The sequence below is a fragment of the Gymnodraco acuticeps genome, unplaced genomic scaffold, assembly GCF_902827175.1.
Source record: "Gymnodraco acuticeps unplaced genomic scaffold, fGymAcu1.1, whole genome shotgun sequence".
NCBI lineage: Eukaryota > Metazoa > Chordata > Actinopteri > Perciformes > Bathydraconidae > Gymnodraco > Gymnodraco acuticeps.
The window spans coordinates 647689-666423 of NW_022989883.1; the positions used below are offsets into that span (position 1 = coordinate 647689).

General features: G+C 42.9%; 1 protein-coding gene across 1 annotated transcript; it reads right to left on the minus strand.

Moving 5' to 3' along the window:
• Positions 1 to 7187: 7187 nt before the first annotated feature.
• On the minus strand, positions 7188 to 11053 carry LOC117534596 (actin, cytoplasmic 1-like). The gene is made up of 6 exons (XM_034198835.1): positions 10998 to 11053; positions 10779 to 10908; positions 8694 to 8933; positions 7835 to 8273; positions 7542 to 7723; positions 7188 to 7433 (listed from the first exon to the last, which is right to left on the minus strand). The coding sequence occupies exons 2-6, from the start codon at positions 10899 to 10901 to the stop codon at positions 7290 to 7292; spliced, it is 1128 nt and encodes a 375-aa protein (XP_034054726.1). The 5' UTR covers positions 10902 to 10908; positions 10998 to 11053; the 3' UTR covers positions 7188 to 7289.
• Positions 11054 to 18735: the final 7682 nt, after the last annotated feature.

Sequence of the window (18735 nt, forward strand, 5' to 3'; positions counted from 1 at the left end):
GCTTCTGTATATATCACCCTGAATTGGAAAAGGAATGGAAATATTGACATTTATTTCTAATATTAACAACACACCAGCTGAACATTTGCTACTCAATATTTATAATATCAAAAGCTACTACAAGTTGTTCTCATTGTATTTTTAACCTGAGAATACACAAAAAATGTCTTATTTGCGATCTGGAGGCGAATGTAGTAGAAGCCCCTGAAGGCAGCATGACTCAAATAAGGAAGCAGTTTTTCTCTCTCTCTCTCTCTCTCTCTCTCTCTCTCTCTCTCTCTCTCTCTCTCTCTCTCTCTCTCTCTCTCTCTCTCTCTCTCTCTCTCTCTCTCTCTCTCTCAAATAAAACGCAGCATGGTTCATCATTATATATCATTATATCTCTCTCTCTCTCTCTCTCTCTCTCCACATCTATTCATTGTAATTCATGACAGAGTAAAGGGAACCCTGAACGTATCTGTTTGTGCAAAAAGCTATTAATTAAAAAACAAACTGAAACCTATTCCCAGCACTACTAAACACTCCTGGTTTAATCCTGAGGTAATTATGTTATATAAGGCATTGCTCATGCTGTGTGGAGGAATTAAAGCTTACATGTTTAGTACTTATCAAGGAGGTGAAAGGAGTTTATGCAGTTTGTTAGCCAAGTGATTTGTTGTGTTATGACCACTGGGAATATATTTCAGTTAATTATTTCAGGACAAAAAGATTATTGACACTCAGTTCCTTTGAATCTCCCTTTACAGTAACATGACGTTTACAGATCATTAAAGGGCTTCTCATATTTTAATATTATTGTAACTGTAGTGTATTTTTATTTATTTTTATTATATGTATATGTGTATACGTATGCATTGGTAATAAGTGTTCATTTTGAGTCTCAAACCTATGTGTGACTCGTATTTTCAGGGAATGGCGAGATAGTATTGTTTCTATTTGTAAATTGTCTATGTGTTTTGTTTGTGAAGCACTTTGAGTTACCTTTGTGTATGTACATTTCAATCAATCAATCAATCAATGTTTATTTATATAGCCCAATATCACAAATGTTACATTTGTCTCAGTGGACTTTACAGTTTGTACAAAATATCAGTATGACAATACGACACCCTCTGTCCTTAGACCCTCACATCGTACAAGGAAAAACTTCCGAAGAAAACCCACAGTTTAAAGGGAAAAATGGGAGAAACCTCAGGGAGAGCAACAGAGGAGGGATCCCTCTCCCAGGACGGACAGACGTGCAATAGATGCCGTGTGTAAATTGAAAAGATAATACATTTGCAACATAGGTAGTCCAAATGTTTGGAAATGCATGTGTGTATAATAGGAAGATGAATCCACGAGGATATCCATCCAGGACCTATGATCCAGGACCACAGCCACGACTCAAGATCCAGGGTTCGCGATCCAGGACACAGGTCCGCAGGATCATCCATGTCTCCGGATCCCGGCGTATATAGACACCAAAAAGAAAGACATTTGGGGAAGCTGGGTTAATCGGAAAATGAGAGTACACAGGTATAGACAGAGAGAAGGAAGAAGTAAGATGTCCCCCGACAAACTAAGCCTATATCAGCAAAACTAGGGGCTGAATCTAATCAGCCCTAACTATAAGCTTTATCAAAAAGGAAGGTCTTAAGCGCACTCTTAAAAACGGATAGGGTGTCTGCCGCCCGAACACAAACTGGAAGCTGATTCCACAAATGTGGAGCTTGATAAGAAAAGGCTCTGGCTCCCATTGTACTTTTAGAGACTCTAGGAACAACCAACAACCCTGCATTCTTGGAACGCAATGCCCTAGTAGGACAGTAGGGTATAATGAGTTCTTTAAGGTAAGATGGCGCCTGCCCATTAAGGGCTTTGTAGGCGAGAAGAAGAATTTTAAATTCTATCCTGTGTTCTATAGGGAGCCAGTGTAAGGCAGCCAGAACAGGAGTAATGTGGTCCCTTTTCTTAACTCTGGTTAGTACACGAGCCGCAGCATTTTGAATCAGCTGAAGCGACTTGACTGACTTCTTGGTACACCCTGATAATAAAGAGTTACAATAATCCAGCCTTGAAGTAACAAATGCATGGACAAGTTTCTCTGCATCGTTTTGAGGCAAGATATGCCTGATTTTTGCAATGTCACGTAGATGGAAGTAGGCGGTCCTTGAAATTGATTTTATGTGGGCGTTAAAGGATAAATCCTGATCAAATATAACACCAAGATTCCTTACAGTCTCACTGGAGGCCAAATTAATGCCATCCATAACTAGTATATCCTTAGATAATTTGTTTCGTAGATTCTTCGGGCCAAGTACAATAACTTCAGTTTTGGTCGTGTTTAACATCAAAAAGTTTAAGGTCATCCACGTTTTTAAGTCCTTAAGGCAGTCTTGAATTTTATTTAGATGATTAATTTCATCAGGCTTGATTGATAAATATAGTTGAGTATCATCCGCATAACAATGAAAGTTTACAGAATGATTCCTTATAATATTGCCTAACGGAAGCATATATAATGTGAACAAAATAGGTCCGAGCACTGAGCCCTGTGGCACTCCATGGCTAACTTTGGTTTGCGTGGAAGATTCATCATTGACACGTACAAACTGTAGAGTTATATTTGTATTTATTCATGTTAGCAAACTATGGATAAGCTTAAAATGGGAATAATTTGGGTAAAACTGTGAGCTGGATATGGGGCCTGTTGACATGTGTTTTTGAGGACAAAGGAAGATGGGGGAAGGTGAGAGCATGTCCTGATTTGCATTCAACTTAGAACAAGCTACAGTGGTTGTGATATTAAGAGAGGTCCCTTGGGTTTCTCTGGTGCTTATCAATAGTAGCAGTTAAGTGAATACTGTTCAAACAATACCTGTGTTTGTGTTTTATATTGATTTCTCTGTTTTATCCTTTCATAAATGTAAGGACTACAAATGGCTATAAACATTCTGGGCTGGTTGGAGTAAACAGGGTTTTATTGCTCTGTGGGGGAGGTGTAGGTATGCAGGCCTTGAGACCTTTTGTTGTAAAGTGAGCCTGTTTGGTTTCCTGCTGGCCAGCGTTGCGTCTCCCAATGAGATGACCTGAAAAGATGACCAGCTGACCTAACACCAAACCCCTCCTTCTTACTCTGGTATATATCCGGAGGATCCCTGGCGTTCGGCCTCTTCTTCACATGCTGCCCTCGGGTGAAAGTAGCTCTGCAGTATGCGAACGAGTGCAGGAGTAAGCCGGTATTACTCCTTAAGCATTACAATATAACTGTAATATATCATGTTGTATTGTAATGATTGTATTGCATTGTCATATTGCCATTAAAGTAGATTATTGTTAAAGGTTACTTTGTAGATATGGATTCCTTCCTGTATTATAACCAGCTTCATAGGAACGCGCGGAGATTTGAAAAGCGGACCAGTTATCCCTCCAAATCTCTAACAAAACTGAGAGCGTTCAAATAGATAGGACCTAAATCAGTCTAAAGCAGTTCCCTGTATGCCAACTAAGTGCTCTAGTCTTTGCAATAAGATATCATGGTCGATAGTATCAAATGCAGCACTGAGATCGAGCAAAACAAGAATAGAGACACGTCCCTTGTCAGAGGCTATTAGAATGTCATTTGTGACTTTAACCAGAGCTGTCTCTGTGCTATGATGTGTTCTAAAGCCAGACTGAAAAGCTTCAAATAAATCATTGTTTTTTAAGTAATCACACAACTGTTTTGCGACCGCTTTCTCAAGAATTTTTGAGAGGAACGGAAGATTGGAAATAGGTCTATAATTGGCTAAAACCTCTGGATCGAGGTTGTGCTTTTTAAGAAGCGGTTTTATCACTGCTACTTTGAATGATTGTGGAACATAGCCTGATAATAAAGACATATTCATAATATTTAATAAATAAGTGCTAATTAATGGAAAAACTTCCTTCAACATTTCTATATAAACTTTGATTTCATTAATAAAAAGTAGTGCCCGTTGAGCGTACAGTTGATGTCTTAATCACTCAATTTGAACAGGAGTATTTCCTCCATAAAATCCAATGTTTTCTACTTTCTTGCCTCGGATGAGAGCCATTTCTAAACAGAGGCCATACAATGTTTAAACAGAGCTCTATTGTTATCCAGCATTGGATCCAGCATTGGATAACACTTTAAGGGACACTCGGGTAAATATGATAATGAAAAATAAAACGCAATGAACTAAATAATGAGCCTCTCAGTAAGATAAAAGACCAAAGCAATTAATACGATAACATATAAAAACCTATAAAACAATTAAAAAATAATAATAATCAAAAATAAACAAATGATCAAAAGACCAACTTGAGAATGTCGCTAATCAAATTGGAGTAACTAAGTAGATTAACTCAAGTACCGTACTTAAGTACACTTTAAAGGTACTTGTACTTTACCTGAGTATTTCCATTTTATGCTACTTCTCACTTTTATTCCTTTGCAATTAAGAGGTAAATACATGTGCTTTTACTCCACTACATATATGTAATGCCTTAAGTGACTTTACAGATCTGGATCAATGATGTGAAATATAATCAAGTGTTAAATCAGACTTTAGTTCTTTTACTGTAACAGAGTATTCCTACACTCTGACTTCTACTTTTACTCAAGTACAAGATCTCAGTACTTCTCCCACCTCTGCAAATAATACAAGTAAAAACCTATCAATTAAATAAAACATATATATTAAATAAAACATATACAAATAAATAAAGTTTAAAAGACCATTTGGTGTCAGTCACACCTCACTTTTGGCTTTTGGTCATAGGTAGAAATGGACTTGTGTCGCCATCTGCTGTCTGAACCGTGCCCCGGATTCAACACCAGGTTGCTAATTCTCTAATAAAACAAGATAAGTTTATGTTGTAACTGTAACGTGTACAATGACATGTCTTTTTACGCAAGCCTGTGGATGCCTAATTCAGAATTAAAACTACTTCTAACAGTCTAAGTTATTCTGTTTTATATATATATTGTATATTCTATAGTTGGTACATATTTTGGTAGCACTTTACAATGACACTACCCTTATAAAGGATTCATAAATGGTTTATAATTAGGTTATAAATATAGGTTAGGTTGTAAACACTTTATTAATCACTATTTGGCAAGATGACTAAGCCTTATATTGGCTACTTAGCGAGAATCAACTCAGTGAACAACAGACACCAAGGATGCTGGCTGATGAAGAAGACAAAGTAAGCTAGGTAGCCAGTATAAGACTTAGCAGTACAGATAAATGTGGGCTCACTGTTTGGCAAGCAACCGGTCACTGTTGCCCTGTTTATCTCACGTATTAATGAGTGTTCACAACCTAATGAATGAATTACAAACTATTCGTAAACCCTTTATGCGGGTAGTCTTATTGTAAAGTGGTACCCCCATGGCATAGTTCTACGGCCTTGGGTGTTGCTGCTATCTCTCTTAAGGAGGAGCCGCTTGGGCGCATTGTTGTTGCCAGTCTGACAGAGCACAAGCCGCCATGAGGTCGTTTACTGTTCAGGGACGTAGGTTCCCTGGCACACATTCTTTTCTATGGACCAGAGCTCTAGTTAGATTCAGGGTCCATAATTGTTTGGTCTCACTGATGAAGAATGTTGATTATTACACTCCGAACTAGTTAAAGCCTCGAGCTGCAGAAGAGTTCTTCAGAATTGGTTTGGCAACCGCTGTGTCAACTCGTGACACACCACCCGTCTTGTCAATTCTCCGGCCGTAACTCCAAATAAACCGTCAGTGTTTGCCATCAAAGCTCCAGCTCTCCTCGTGTCTCTCTGAGTCCTGTTTCAGAAGTTTCCCCCACAGTACCCATATTTGTGTTTGTTATATTATTATATTTTTAACTCATGTGCAATGCGTTGCTGTAAGGAGACCATTTCATTTGGGATCAACAAAGTACATCCATGTGAAACAGTCACTCAAAATAGATCCATATCAGGAAATTAATACTGTATAATATGCACACTGAATGCAATAAAGTGGCCTGTGTAAACATTAAATGAAAGCAAGAGACTAATGGCAACACCCTGCTGTTAAAGTCTCTGTGATAGTTGAATGTGTCTTCAGAGAAGAAAAACACTTTTTTGATTTGTCAATGTTCTCATCATTAAGGGGTTTTATAGCTCATTAACAATCTCATGATCTCAGGAGGAGAACGTGGTCACAAATGATGAGATACCTGAGGATAGCACTCCGTTCTGCATCAGTCAAACAGCTCGCTGCACCCTCACTGCGAGGGGGACCCAAGTTCCCATCAGCAAAAACACGTGGGTTTGCTATCCTGGCTCCAAAATGGTGGAATGAGCTCCCCATTGAAATCAGGACAGCAGATAGCTTACACATCTTCCGGCGCAGACTGAAAACTCATCTCTTTCGACTCCACTTCGAGCGATAGAACTATTAACAAAGCACTTATATACTAATAAAGGACTGGCTTACCTAAAGCCAGTTGAGTAGCACTTGAAATGGTTTGGCTCTATGAAACCTGATGTACGTATATGATTCTGTTTTCTTCAAGTTTGTATCTTCTTGGTCGAATGCACTTATTGTAAGTCGCTTTAGATAAAAGCGTCAGCTAAATGAAATGTAATGATAGAGGGAAAGAAAGGCCAGAGCCAACAGTGTACTGAATGTTGTTTTGTGGAATAAATCAAAATGACTGTCTGTAATGGCATCTAAATATTACACATGTATAGTGTCATCATCTTTGTATTGTGACTCACTGGTTCATTAATGTATTAACTCAATAAGCAGCTACCTATGGAATACAATCAAAATGGTTATGCCTAACGAGGTGATCTGACCACTTTGAGTTTAACACATGGTTCTATAGAGACTGAAACATCTGGATTTTCAAGGGTTAAGGATTCAAAGTAATCTATAGTAGAGATTTTAGGTTAGTCGATACTTTTAATCATTGAAGTTAGCCTTTGTCTTGACTGGAAATCTGCCATTTAACAAAAGTAAATGAGACCTGTATTAAAGGCCATTTTAAAATTCTTTATTTCACTAGTTTAAAAAATATGCTGCATTAATGAATGTATACACACTATATACATATTTTTTAAATATCTGGTTCATCTTCCTACAAGATGTGAATGTTTATATACCCCTGATTTTCCTGCAAGAAACATGTCTCGTGTACTTTTCAAATGTTTTTTTAGCATTTCAATAACGGTTGGAAGTCACATTCACCTTGAAATAAACTCATTTAATGGAAGACAAGAGTCAAACGTCATGAAGAGCTGAAGTTGTTAGGCGTCTGGTTGGAGAGGGGGAACAGTCCGTTTCTTTAGAAGCATTTGCGGTGGACGATGGAGGGGCCGGACTCATCATACTCCTGCTTGCTGATCCACATCTGCTGGAAGGTGGACAGAGAAGCCAGGATGGAGCCTCCGATCCAGACAGAGTATTTACGCTCTGGTGGGGCAATGATCTGCAGAGAGACAAGGGGAAGATGCATTAGACACCATTTCTTTTTGCATTCATCCGACTCAAACAGAGCAGTATGTTACTCTGCTGGCTGGGCAGAGGCTCAGCTCACCTTGATCTTCATGGTGGATGGGGCCAGGGCGGTGATCTCCTTCTGCATCCTGTCAGCGATGCCGGGGTACATGGTGGTACCTCCGGACAGCACGGTGTTGGCGTACAGATCCTTACGGATATCGACGTCACACTTCATGATGCCGTTGTAGGTGGTCTCGTGGATTCCGCAAGACTCCATACCTGAGGGCAGAATCAAAACACTGGTTAGCAAGTGTCGCTGCAGGATAACTAGAAGGGGTTTTTCCTTATTTTTAGGGATGTAGTGCAGGTTATGTTAAGTTGGTAACTCACCGAGGAAGGATGGCTGGAAGATAGCCTCTGGGCAACGGAACCTCTCGTTTCCGATGGTGATGACCTGACCGTCGGGAAGCTCGTAGCTCTTCTCCAGGGAGGAGGAGGAGGCAGCGGTGCCCATCTCCTGCTCGAAGTCCAGGGCGACGTAGCACAGCTTCTCCTTGATGTCACGCACGATTTCCCTCTCAGCTGTGGTGGTGAAGGAGTAGCCACGCTCTGTCAGGATCTTCATGAGGTAGTCTGTGAGGTCGCGGCCAGCCAAATCCAGACGGAGGATGGCGTGGGGCAGGGCGTAACCCTCATAGATGGGCACTGTGTGGGTCACACCATCACCGGAATCCATGACGATACCAGTGGTACGACCAGAGGCGTACAGGGACAGCACAGCCTGGATGGCAACGTACATGGCGGGGGTGTTGAAGGTCTCGAACATGATCTGTAGAATGAAAAGAAAACATGTTAATAATCAATCACAATAAAAAAGTACTTAACTTCTGTGGCCACTGCACTCACTACATGCATTATTGTGTGAGGCTAAGATTAAAGTTAGTAGAGAAACAAAGTGCAGAAAGTCATCATTCCTTCACACTTGTGCATGTCAGATGTCTATTAAAGTAGTGCTGATTTAATAACTCAGCTACACAAGTGCAGATAAAAGGCACACAGTCAAGAGAGACCTGTTGATGATAGATCATCTTATAGGAGAGAAGTCCTGGAGGAGAGGGGGAGGAAGGAGCAGGTGAGAATGGAATGGAGGGAAACCCAGGAAGAAATGAGGCTACGAGTTAAATAGCTAATAATACGGGATAAGCTAAGTATGCTACATTCTGTGTGTGCTAAAGTTAAGGGTGTGTACCTGGGTCATCTTCTCCCTGTTGGCTTTGGGGTTCAGGGGGGCCTCTGTGAGCAGGACGGGGTGCTCCTCGGGGGCAACTCTCAGCTCGTTGTAGAAGGTGTGATGCCAGATCTTCTCCATGTCATCCCAGTTGGTCACAATACCGTGCTCAATGGGGTACTTCAGGGTCAGGATACCCCTCTTGCTCTGGGCTTCATCACCAACGTAGCTGTCCTTCTGGCCCATACCGACCATCACACCCTGGAATCAAGACATCAGAGATGGTTAGATTATATATTCTGCACTACAACATGGATATACATACAGTTTACAAGTCCAAGTACAGGTGTTACTGTTTAACTGGTGGCGCGGGGAACTCGTGACATTCTGTAATGGTAGGAATGTGTCAGGGGCGTGTACTTTGAGGAGCCATTGTCGAATAACCAGGAAATACACATTTCGATAGCTTCTTCTGTCGTTTACATTTATCTTTTGGTATATTTGGCTGGATAGGAAGACTTTGATGCACATTCAGTACCAGTGTGGGAGGTTGTGGTTGCGATGCAGATATCCGGACGCGTACAGCGAGAACTACAAAATGACAATGAGGTGACTGGGGATGTCTGTTCAAAACATTGCACGCTTGAATAAATCATTTAAACCAGTTATTTTTGCCAGACTTATTACTGAATATCGTTCTTAATGTGATACCAAGTCCATCTGAGACCTGTGTACACCTTCAGACAGCCTACAAGTGAAGCACACGTAATTTACTCAGTTTGAAAGCAGCGTGGAGAAGTTTTCAGCTGTGGAGCTGTGATCCGCCCAGGTTAACTTGTGATACGACTTATGTTCTGTGGCTATCTACCAGCGATCATGTTTAATATTAAAGACTACACACATGTATCCCTTATCAAAACGGTATTCTGCACTTTGCAGCACTTATCCAGATAAGATGTGACTGTTTACTTGGTTAACTTTCGTTATGCATCGATACAGCGACACAAACCGAATGAAGAGGATACTCACATACGTTGAGAACTACAAACACATATATTCATGTTTACTCTGCTGTGAACATGTTTTAGTTTCTATCTTAACGTTTATGCTTTTATCTTTGTGGTCTTTTGTATCCATTACACATGGCCTGATTTGCATATTTTATATCATATAACTTCATGTGTGCACTGGAATACATTTATGTATCGGTATTGGAATTTTTTTTTTTTAAATAAAAGAGCAGATGTTCAATGTGAAAAGTGACAGTAGATATAGATGAGTTGCAATATATATATAAAACATTTTTTTTTTTTTTTTAAATAATATTTTTTTTTTCATTTCAGGGTGGGTGCGGGGCTCCGTTGGCGGGGCGCAGCGCCCCTCCAAGACAATGGTAGGGGAAATACTGCATGTGTGTAGTTTTTCATATTAAACATGATCACTGGTAGATAGCCACAGAACATAAGTCGTATCACAATTTAACCTGGGCGGATCACGGCTCCACAGCTGAAGACTTCTCCACGCTGCTTTCAAACCGAGTAAACTACGTGTGCTTCACTTGTAGGTTGTCTGAAGGTGTACACAGGTCTCAGATGGACTTGGGATCACATTAAGAACGATATTCAGTAATAAGTCTGGCAAAAATAACTGGTTTAAATGATTTATCGGCATCGCAACCACAATCTCACACACTGGTACTGAATGTGCATCAAAGTGTTCCTATCCAGCCAAATATACCAAAAGATTAATGTAAACGACGGAAGAAGCGATCGAAATGTGCATTTCCTGGTTATTCGACAATGGCTCCTCAAAGTAGACGCCCCAGACACATTCGTACCGTTATAGAATATCACGAGTTCTCCGCGCCACCAGTTAAACGGTAACACAGGCACATGAATACATGCGATGTATTGCTTTGCGTGTCTGTTTACTTCTATATTTGTACTTATTTAGGTCTTTACTGCAACACATGAATTTCCCCTATAAGGCCTGATAAAGGATCATCTTGTGTACTGATTGACTGGCTGGTTATAGGCCTACATCTCATATGCAAATGCTTATCAAGTCTAAATTTTCTCTCTATTCTTTTGGAGCTCAATGCCTCACCTGATGCCTGGGGCGGCCTACGATGGAGGGGAAGACAGCACGAGGAGCGTCGTCTCCGGCGAATCCGGCTTTGCACATACCGGATCCGTTGTCGACAACTAGTGCGGCGATTTCATCATCCATGGCTGAACTGTTGAGGAAAAAAGAAACAACGGTTAACTATCAATTGCAATATGGCACTACTATTAAAACAACAAAGCTGCGTTAGTTGGTTTGTACCTTACAAACGGGCCGTTTCTCAATGTCGAATAAACCTGCTGCTGCAGAGCCACTATTTCAAGTATACTGCGTCATCCAGTGGCGCCGAAGGACCTTTTAAGGCCCAATCCTAAACCACGCCCTACACCCTACCCCTACACACTCCCCCTCCGTGACGGAGTGAACTCCGTGGAGTGACCATGGACCACTCGCAGCTCAACGAGGCTCCTCCTGTCAGATGGAGGGAGTAAATACAGCGGCAAGCTTTCATTTCATTTCAAACCTTTATTTATCCAGGTGTATCCCATTGAGATCATTAATCTCTTTTTCAAGGGAGACCTGCTCAAGTAGGTTCCACATAAAACATAAACAGAACAACAAAAAGGACATTTTACAGCATCATTACAGGGATTATAATTTACAATAACTATCCACATGAGCAGGTACCAACAGCTTCCGATTGACTAGCATCCAACCGAGCTTTAAAAACATTTAGTGGCACCAGATTGCTCAGTTTCCATTTAAATTGCAGACTATTCCAAGACAGAGGAGCTGCGCATCTAAAAGCTATCTTCCCTAAGACAGTCCTAGCAGTTGGCACATTTAATAAAACTACAGCATGCGATCTCAGGCAGTAGCCACTTACAATTCGCCGTGAGATCAGGGAGCAGATGTAGGATGGAAGTTTCCCTAACATGGCTTTATATATAAAAATGTACCAGTGACTGAGCCTCCGTACAGTTAGCGAAGGCAAACCAGCCCTTGCATACAGGGTACAGTGATGGGTAAATGCTTTACAGTTTGTCACAAATCTCAGTGCGCTGTGATACGCAGCATCTAACTTGACCAGGCAATGGGCAGGTGCATTCATATCAATCAAATCACCATAGTCCAGCACAGGTAAAAAGGTCACAGTGACTAGCCTTTTCCTGGCCTCAAGCGAGAAACAGGACTTGTTCCTGTAGAAGAAACCTAGCCTAACCCTCAGCTTTTTAAGCAGATTAATGACCTGAAGTTTAAAAGTGAGACAATCATCAAGCCAGATACCAAGGTATTTGTAACAGGTAACCACTTCAATTTGTATTCCTTGCGTAGTTACAATATCTAAAACAGGGTCTGGGGTCTTTTTAGCTTTTGAAAAGAGCATTACCTTGGTTTTATCAACATTTAAAAGAAGCTTTAGTTCAGAGAGCTGAGTCTGAATAATGTTAAAAACTGCTTGCAATTCAACAACAGCCTCCTTAATGGAGGGACCTGCACAGTACATCACGGTATCGTCCGCATTAAAATGTAAGGTTGCTCCATCGACATTTTCACTTAAACTATTGATGTATATAGAGAATAAAAGTGGACCTAAAACAGAACCTTGAGGATCACCATTTGCAATGTTTAACCACTCAGAAGACAGCCCATCAAAGTGAACACATTGGGACCTTTCAGAGAGGTAGTTCACAAACCACCCCACTGCATGGCTGGACATGCCTATACTGGCTAGCCTCTGCTTTAAGATGCGATGATCGACGGTATCAAACGCTTTTGAAAGGTCAATAAATAGAGCTGCACAACTGCTTATTATCTAAAAAACTCGCCACATCATTCATCACTTTCATTGTGGCAGTGATGGTGCTATGTTGCTTTCTGAAGCCTGACTGATGTTTAGACAGGATGTCATTTGTATATAAAAACACCTTTACTTGTTCACTCACTAAGCGTTCAAGAACCTTAGCCAGAACTGATAATTTAGAGATGGGCCTATAGTTATTTAATAAGGTGGCCTCCCCACCTTTTAGTAGAGGCAGGACATACGCTGACTTCCACAATTTTGGAATTGTGTTTGAGCTGAGGGAGAGGTTAAAAAGAGTGAGAGGTGGAGCAATAAAATCTGCAGCTATCTTTAAAAAGAAAAGCTCTACGTTGTCCGGGCCAGCCGGTTTCTTAGGATCTAACTTGGTTAAAGCTTCACGAACAACATCAACAGTAAAAGGAGTAAAACTAAAAGGGTTTTCCAAAACACGTTTTTCAGGATCACAGACTGTGGTGTTCACAGAAGCAGAGTTAGTGACAGAATCAAACAGAGAGCCACAGGACACAAAATGCTCATTAAAACAATTTAGCATAGTGGTCTTGTCCGATATAGAGCCAGATGCTGTGGTAATGCACGGAGGTAGCTCATTACGGATATCACCGGTGGATAACGATTTAATGGCTTTCCAACATTTTCCAGGATTATTCAGGTTCTTTGTGGTAACTGACAGATAATACTTTGATTTAGCACTTTTGATTTGCGATGTGAAGCTATTTCTTAGCTGCCTAAAACGCAGCCATTCTACCTCTGAGCCTGATTTCCTAGCCTTTGCCCAGGCCTTATTTCTCTCATGAAGGAGACTGGACAGTTCAGCAGAAAACCAAGGATTGTCTCGTCTCTTTACTCTAAATGTACGCAGGGGTGCATGTCAATCAATGATCTCCATAAAACCAAGATAAAAATAAGACCATGCAGTTTCCACATCAGCAAACAGATCGATTTTTCCCCAATCAAACCCAAACAGATCATGAACAAAACCCTGCTCCACAAAATGTTTTATGTCTCTCTTAATAATAATACAAGGTTTAACCCTTTGGACCTTAGTGTCCCTAATTGTGGCTACAACACAGTGATCACTCACATCATTCGCAAATACTCCCACAGATGGGTATTTATAGGGAACATTAGTTAAAATGAGATCAATTAGGGAGGATTTATTAGGTTACTTAATGTTAGGGCGAGTAGGACTGTCAACAATCTGAGTAACATTTAAAGAGATACAAAGGTTTTTAAAATCCTCTGATACTGCAGTTAATCAGTCCCAGTTAAAATCTCCAAGTAGCACTATTTCCTTGTAGTCTTGCTGCGCAGGGGCGGCGCCAGGGGGGAGCTAGGGGGTGCAGAAGCACCCCCCAGGATTGCCAAAGCACCCCCTAAGCACCCCCAAGAAATATGTTTTTTTTTCTTTTTTTCGAAAATTATTATTATTTTTATTATATTAAATCAGAAAAATTATTGATTATATCAATGCTAATGTGAAACAAATTAATGTTTGACCAAAAACATTTCCTAACATTCGGTCTATATGCTGTAAAATGTATTATCTTTTCGATTTACACACGGCATCTATTGCACGTCTGTCCGTCCTGGGAGAGGGATCCCTCCTCTGTTGCTCTCCCTGAGGTTTCTCCCATTTTTTCCCCTTAAACTGTGGGTTTTTCTCTGGAAGTTTTTCCTTGTACGATGTGAGGGTCTAAGGATAGAGGGTGTCGTTTTTATTTCTCATACTGATATTCTGAACAATCTGTGCTGTTGTATTTGATGTAAAGTGTCTCCACTGTAGGCTAATTTTATTATATGTACAGCACTTTGGCTCGACCAAAAATCGTTTATAAATGTGCTATATAAATAAAACTTGATTTGATTTGATTTGATACTCGTCGCCAGCGCTTCGGTGGAAGAGCACCTGTCACACCTCCGAGCCCTTTTCACGAGGCTCAGCCAACACGGGTTGATAATTAATCCTGCAAAGTGCCAGTTCGGGGTGTTTGACATTGACTTCCTCGGACACCGCGTCACCAAAGGTGGTGCAGCACCCCTGCCGGCGAAGGTTGAGGCTGTTGCGGCGTTTCCGCTCACAGCCCGGTCGCTCCGTGAGTTCCTGGGGATGGTGACTTTCTACCACCGGTTTATCGCCCGGGCCGCCCACATTATGCGGCCGCTGTATGAGGCTTTGAAAGGTACGACCGCCATCCAGATGATCGACTGGACGGCGGAAGCTGAGTCTGCTTTTACGGAGGTCAAGACTGCATTGGCTCAGGCAGCCCTGTTGGCGCACCCGTCACCCACGGCTCCCATCTCCATTACCACAGACGCATCGGACTATGCCGTTGGTGCGAAGCACGAGCAGTGGGTGGAGGGCGCTTGGCAGCCACTCGCCTTTTTCAGCCGTCAGCTGACGCCCAGGGAACGCAGGTACAGCGCTTTTGACCGAGAACTCCTTGGACTCTGGCTGGCCATGCGGCACTTCCGTTTTTTGCTGGAAGGCTGTGAATTACGGCGTTTGTCGACCACAAGCCGTTCATGTCAAAAGTGGCAGAGCCTTGGTCTGCACGTCAGCAGCGGCAGCTGTCTTACATCTCGGAGTTCACCACAGACATTAAGCACGTGGCTGGCAAGTCGAACCTGGTCGCAGATTGCCTCTCTAGGGTCGTCGTCAGGGCCGTCCAGTTGGGCCTGGACTATACCCGCATGGCGACGGACCAGGTCACGGACCCCAGCGTACAGGCCCTGAAGGAGGATGGCTTGGGGCTGCGCTTGGAAGACGTGCTTTTCGGTGACGCGGGCGTTACCCTCCTGTGTGACGTCTCCACAGGCCTGCCGCGGCCAGTCGTTCCCGCCAGTTGGAGGCGCTCCGTTTTTGAGGCGGTGCACGACCTGTCTCACACCGGCGGTAAGCCTTCGGTGCACTTGGTGGCTGCGAAGTTCGTCTGGCGGGGGCTGAAGAAGGACGTGATGACTTGGGCTGGTGAGTGCGTGGCTTGTCAGCGTGCTAAAGTGCACCGCCACACGAAAGCTCCTTTGGAACGTTTCCTGGTGCCGGAGAGGAGGTTTGACCACGTCAACATCAACCTAGTGGGTCCATTGCCCTCCTCTCAGGGTTTTTCCTACCTCCTCACCACCGGTGGCTGACATAGCCCGGGCTTTCATTGCGACGTGGGTGTGTCGTTTTGGCAACCCGTCAAATATTTCCTCGGACCGGGGTTCGCAGTTCATGTCCGAGCTATGGAACGCCGTGGTGAGTGGTTTGGGGGTTAAGCTTCACAGGACTACCACTTATCATCCTCAGGCTAACGGCCTTTGTGAGCGTTTCCATCGCTCCATGAAGGTCGGCCCTCAAGGCCGGCCTGACGGACGGTAATTGGGTCAACAAGCTGCCTTGGGTGATGCTGGGCCTGAGGACCGCGCCTAAGGAGGATCTGCAGTGCTCCACGGCTGAGATGGTCTACGGGCAGCCGTTGAGGGTTCCGGGAGATTTCCTCCCCAACGCATCGGTTCCCTGCAGGACGCCGCTGAGGCCTTTGCTCTGTTCCCCACTGCTCGGCACGGAACTCAGGTGTCCCGGGTTCCCGTGGAGCTCCGCTCGGCGGGGCATGTGTTCATCCGCCACAACGCGCACAGAGGCCCCCTGCAGCCCCCTTACAATGGGCCTTTCCGGGTCTTGGAACACGGGGACAAGCACTTGGTGGTCGACCTGGGTGGCAGGGCCCAGCACGTCTCGGTGGACCGGGTGAAAGCTGCTCACCTGGACTTGGACCAGCCGGTGGTGCTGGCTCGACCTCCGCGACGGGAAGGCCTCCTGGTCTTGATCCCGGTCGCTGAGTTGAGACCCGTTGTTCCGGTCTCGCCTCTTCCGTAGGCTGCACAGGCAGAGGTCGTTTTTTCCGACTCCCGTGCTCAGGAGTCATGGGGGTCGGCCTGTCGTTCCGCCCCGCCACGCGGACTTTGTTTATGGGTGAATTCTGGGGGTGCTTGTGTGGTGACACATTATTGGTATATAATTCACTGTGTGATTCGTGTGTGTTGCAACCCGGACCCGTTAGTGAGGGTACCGGGGTTGGACGTCTTTCATGCAAGCTGGTTACACAGAGCAGCACATGTACTCACGTCTTCTTGATTAATGAATAATAAAGTGTGGAAGTCCATTCTGAATACACCGCCTCTGACTCCCGTTCATCGGCTCTACAATACTGTGTTTTTAAGTGGCGATGGAGATTATTTGTTGACCCTGCTTTAAAGGATATTTTGCCTTTACAAATGGTGCGCTTTATCACTGCCTGGGTTTTGGTTGAAGTGCATCACTGCGTTTTCGCGTTTGACTCATTTTCCATCCGAAAAACACGTCGTCTACCTGTCCTGTACCACTTGTTATGACTTCAAGCTACGAGAGGTTTTCCTACGTTTGTCATGAAAAATAATGTCTCAGGAATGTAGGGTTTGGGAATTATGGCAGGTTTAAAAGAAACCATGAAGGCAAAATTAAATCTGTCCTCCACTCTAGCTGTGACATCACGCACTCTAAAATCTGAAGAAGGCCTCTTTACCAATGTCTGAACAATGTTTAATATCTCTAAAAGTAAGAATCAGATTCAAAAGTTGTGTAACATGAATAATGTCAGAAAGATGTGTAACATTTTAAAGTTGGAATGAGGTTTCTGAATGAAAGTATGAAGGAGCAGTTAGCAGTTGAAGAAGGAGCAGTTAGCAGTTGAAGTTGCATGAAGATTGTTGAAGTCTGAAGAGTTTCTCATTGACAATGACTTCCATGTTAAAAATGTGATGTATTATGGGATGTATCTCTGGAATTATGAAAGTTATGAATGATAAAAGTAATAGCCATCGATTCCTGACCGAGCTGAACGTTTTGATGTTCGAACAGAGTTTCTGCGATGTCCAATGTGGAAGGAGAAGTGGCGCAAAATAACTCGGCCGAATAATAAAGAATTTCGTGCGTAGCATAACAGATAGTTGGAATGCTGCATCAGCATTCCCACTAAAATAGTGGCTCTGCAGCAGGTATACTCGACATTGAGAAACGGCCTCTGTCATTTAAGATATTAAATTAATAATAATAATACATTTTATTTGTAGGCGCCTTTCATGACACCCAAGGACACCGTACAATTTGTTAAAAAATTTTTTTTAAAAACACTAATAGGCAACAGAACATGATAAAAACACAAACAGGAAGTCATGGAGGAGACAGTCAAGTGGACACAAATGAAACATATAATGGGGAGTACTACAGTGAGTAAGCAGATTTGAACAGGTGGGTTTTTAATTGGGATTTGAATATGGTGATTGTGTCTGACTGTCGGATGTGTGGGGGGAGGGAGTTCCAGAGTCTGGGAGCAGTGCAGCTAAAAGCCTGAGCACTCATGGTGACGAGGCGTGGGGTGGGGACGGTCAGCAGACCAGCAGAGGAGGAGCAGAGGGAGCGAGAGGGGGTGTACTCCTGAAGAAGGTCAGCCAGATAGGGGGGGGGCCAGGTTATGTAGGGCTTTGTAAGTGAGCAGTAGGTTTTTGAAGTTGATACGGGATTGAACAGGGAGCCAGTGGAGTTGGATGAGGATGGGGGTGATGTGTTCGGAGGCCTTGGTGCCGGTGATGATCCGGGCTGCGGAGTTCTGTATGATTTGTAGTTTATTGATGAGCTTGGTGGGTATGCCTGAGAGGATGGCGTTACAGTAGTCGATGCGGGACGTGACAAATGCATTGACCAGGACTTTAGTATTTGATTGAGAAAGGGATGGGCGGAGTCTGGAGATGTTGCGTATGTGGAAGAAGGCAGTCCGGGTGATGTTATTTATGTGAGGTGAAAATGAGAGGGAGCTGTCCAGGATGACACCAATTACCAAGTACTAATCCCTTCAATAGTTTAAATAGACCTGAATGTGGCATTTACACATTAAGGAATAAACAACTGACACTGTTTGGTTAGAGTCTGAAGCAATTTGACACTTTTTGTACATGTTGACACATTTCTGACAAGCCTACAGCATTTTATGTTCTGTCATTTAGGATTTTATGCTATATCATTTGCTGACGTTTGAAAAGACATTTGCATTCGAGTTAAGTCATATAAGAACATTTAGTTTTAGGCATGAGCTTGCACTAACTTCCTTAAAGCAAATGTGTGTCTCTGTAGTTTGGGTTTAACTCAATTCTAATTAT

Excerpts from the sequence above, each read along its gene's own strand:
- LOC117534596 (XM_034198835.1), bottom strand. The coding sequence starts at position 10,901 with ATGGATGATGAAATCGCCGCACTAGTTGTCGACAACGGATCCGGTATG. Across the intron at positions 8,274-8,693 it reads ACAGGGAGAAGATGACCCAG|ATCATGTTCGAGACCTTCAA; the intron begins GTACACACCCTT and ends TTCATTCTACAG. Across the intron at positions 7,434-7,541 it reads CATCCACCATGAAGATCAAG|ATCATTGCCCCACCAGAGCG; the intron begins GTGAGCTGAGCC and ends GTCTCTCTGCAG.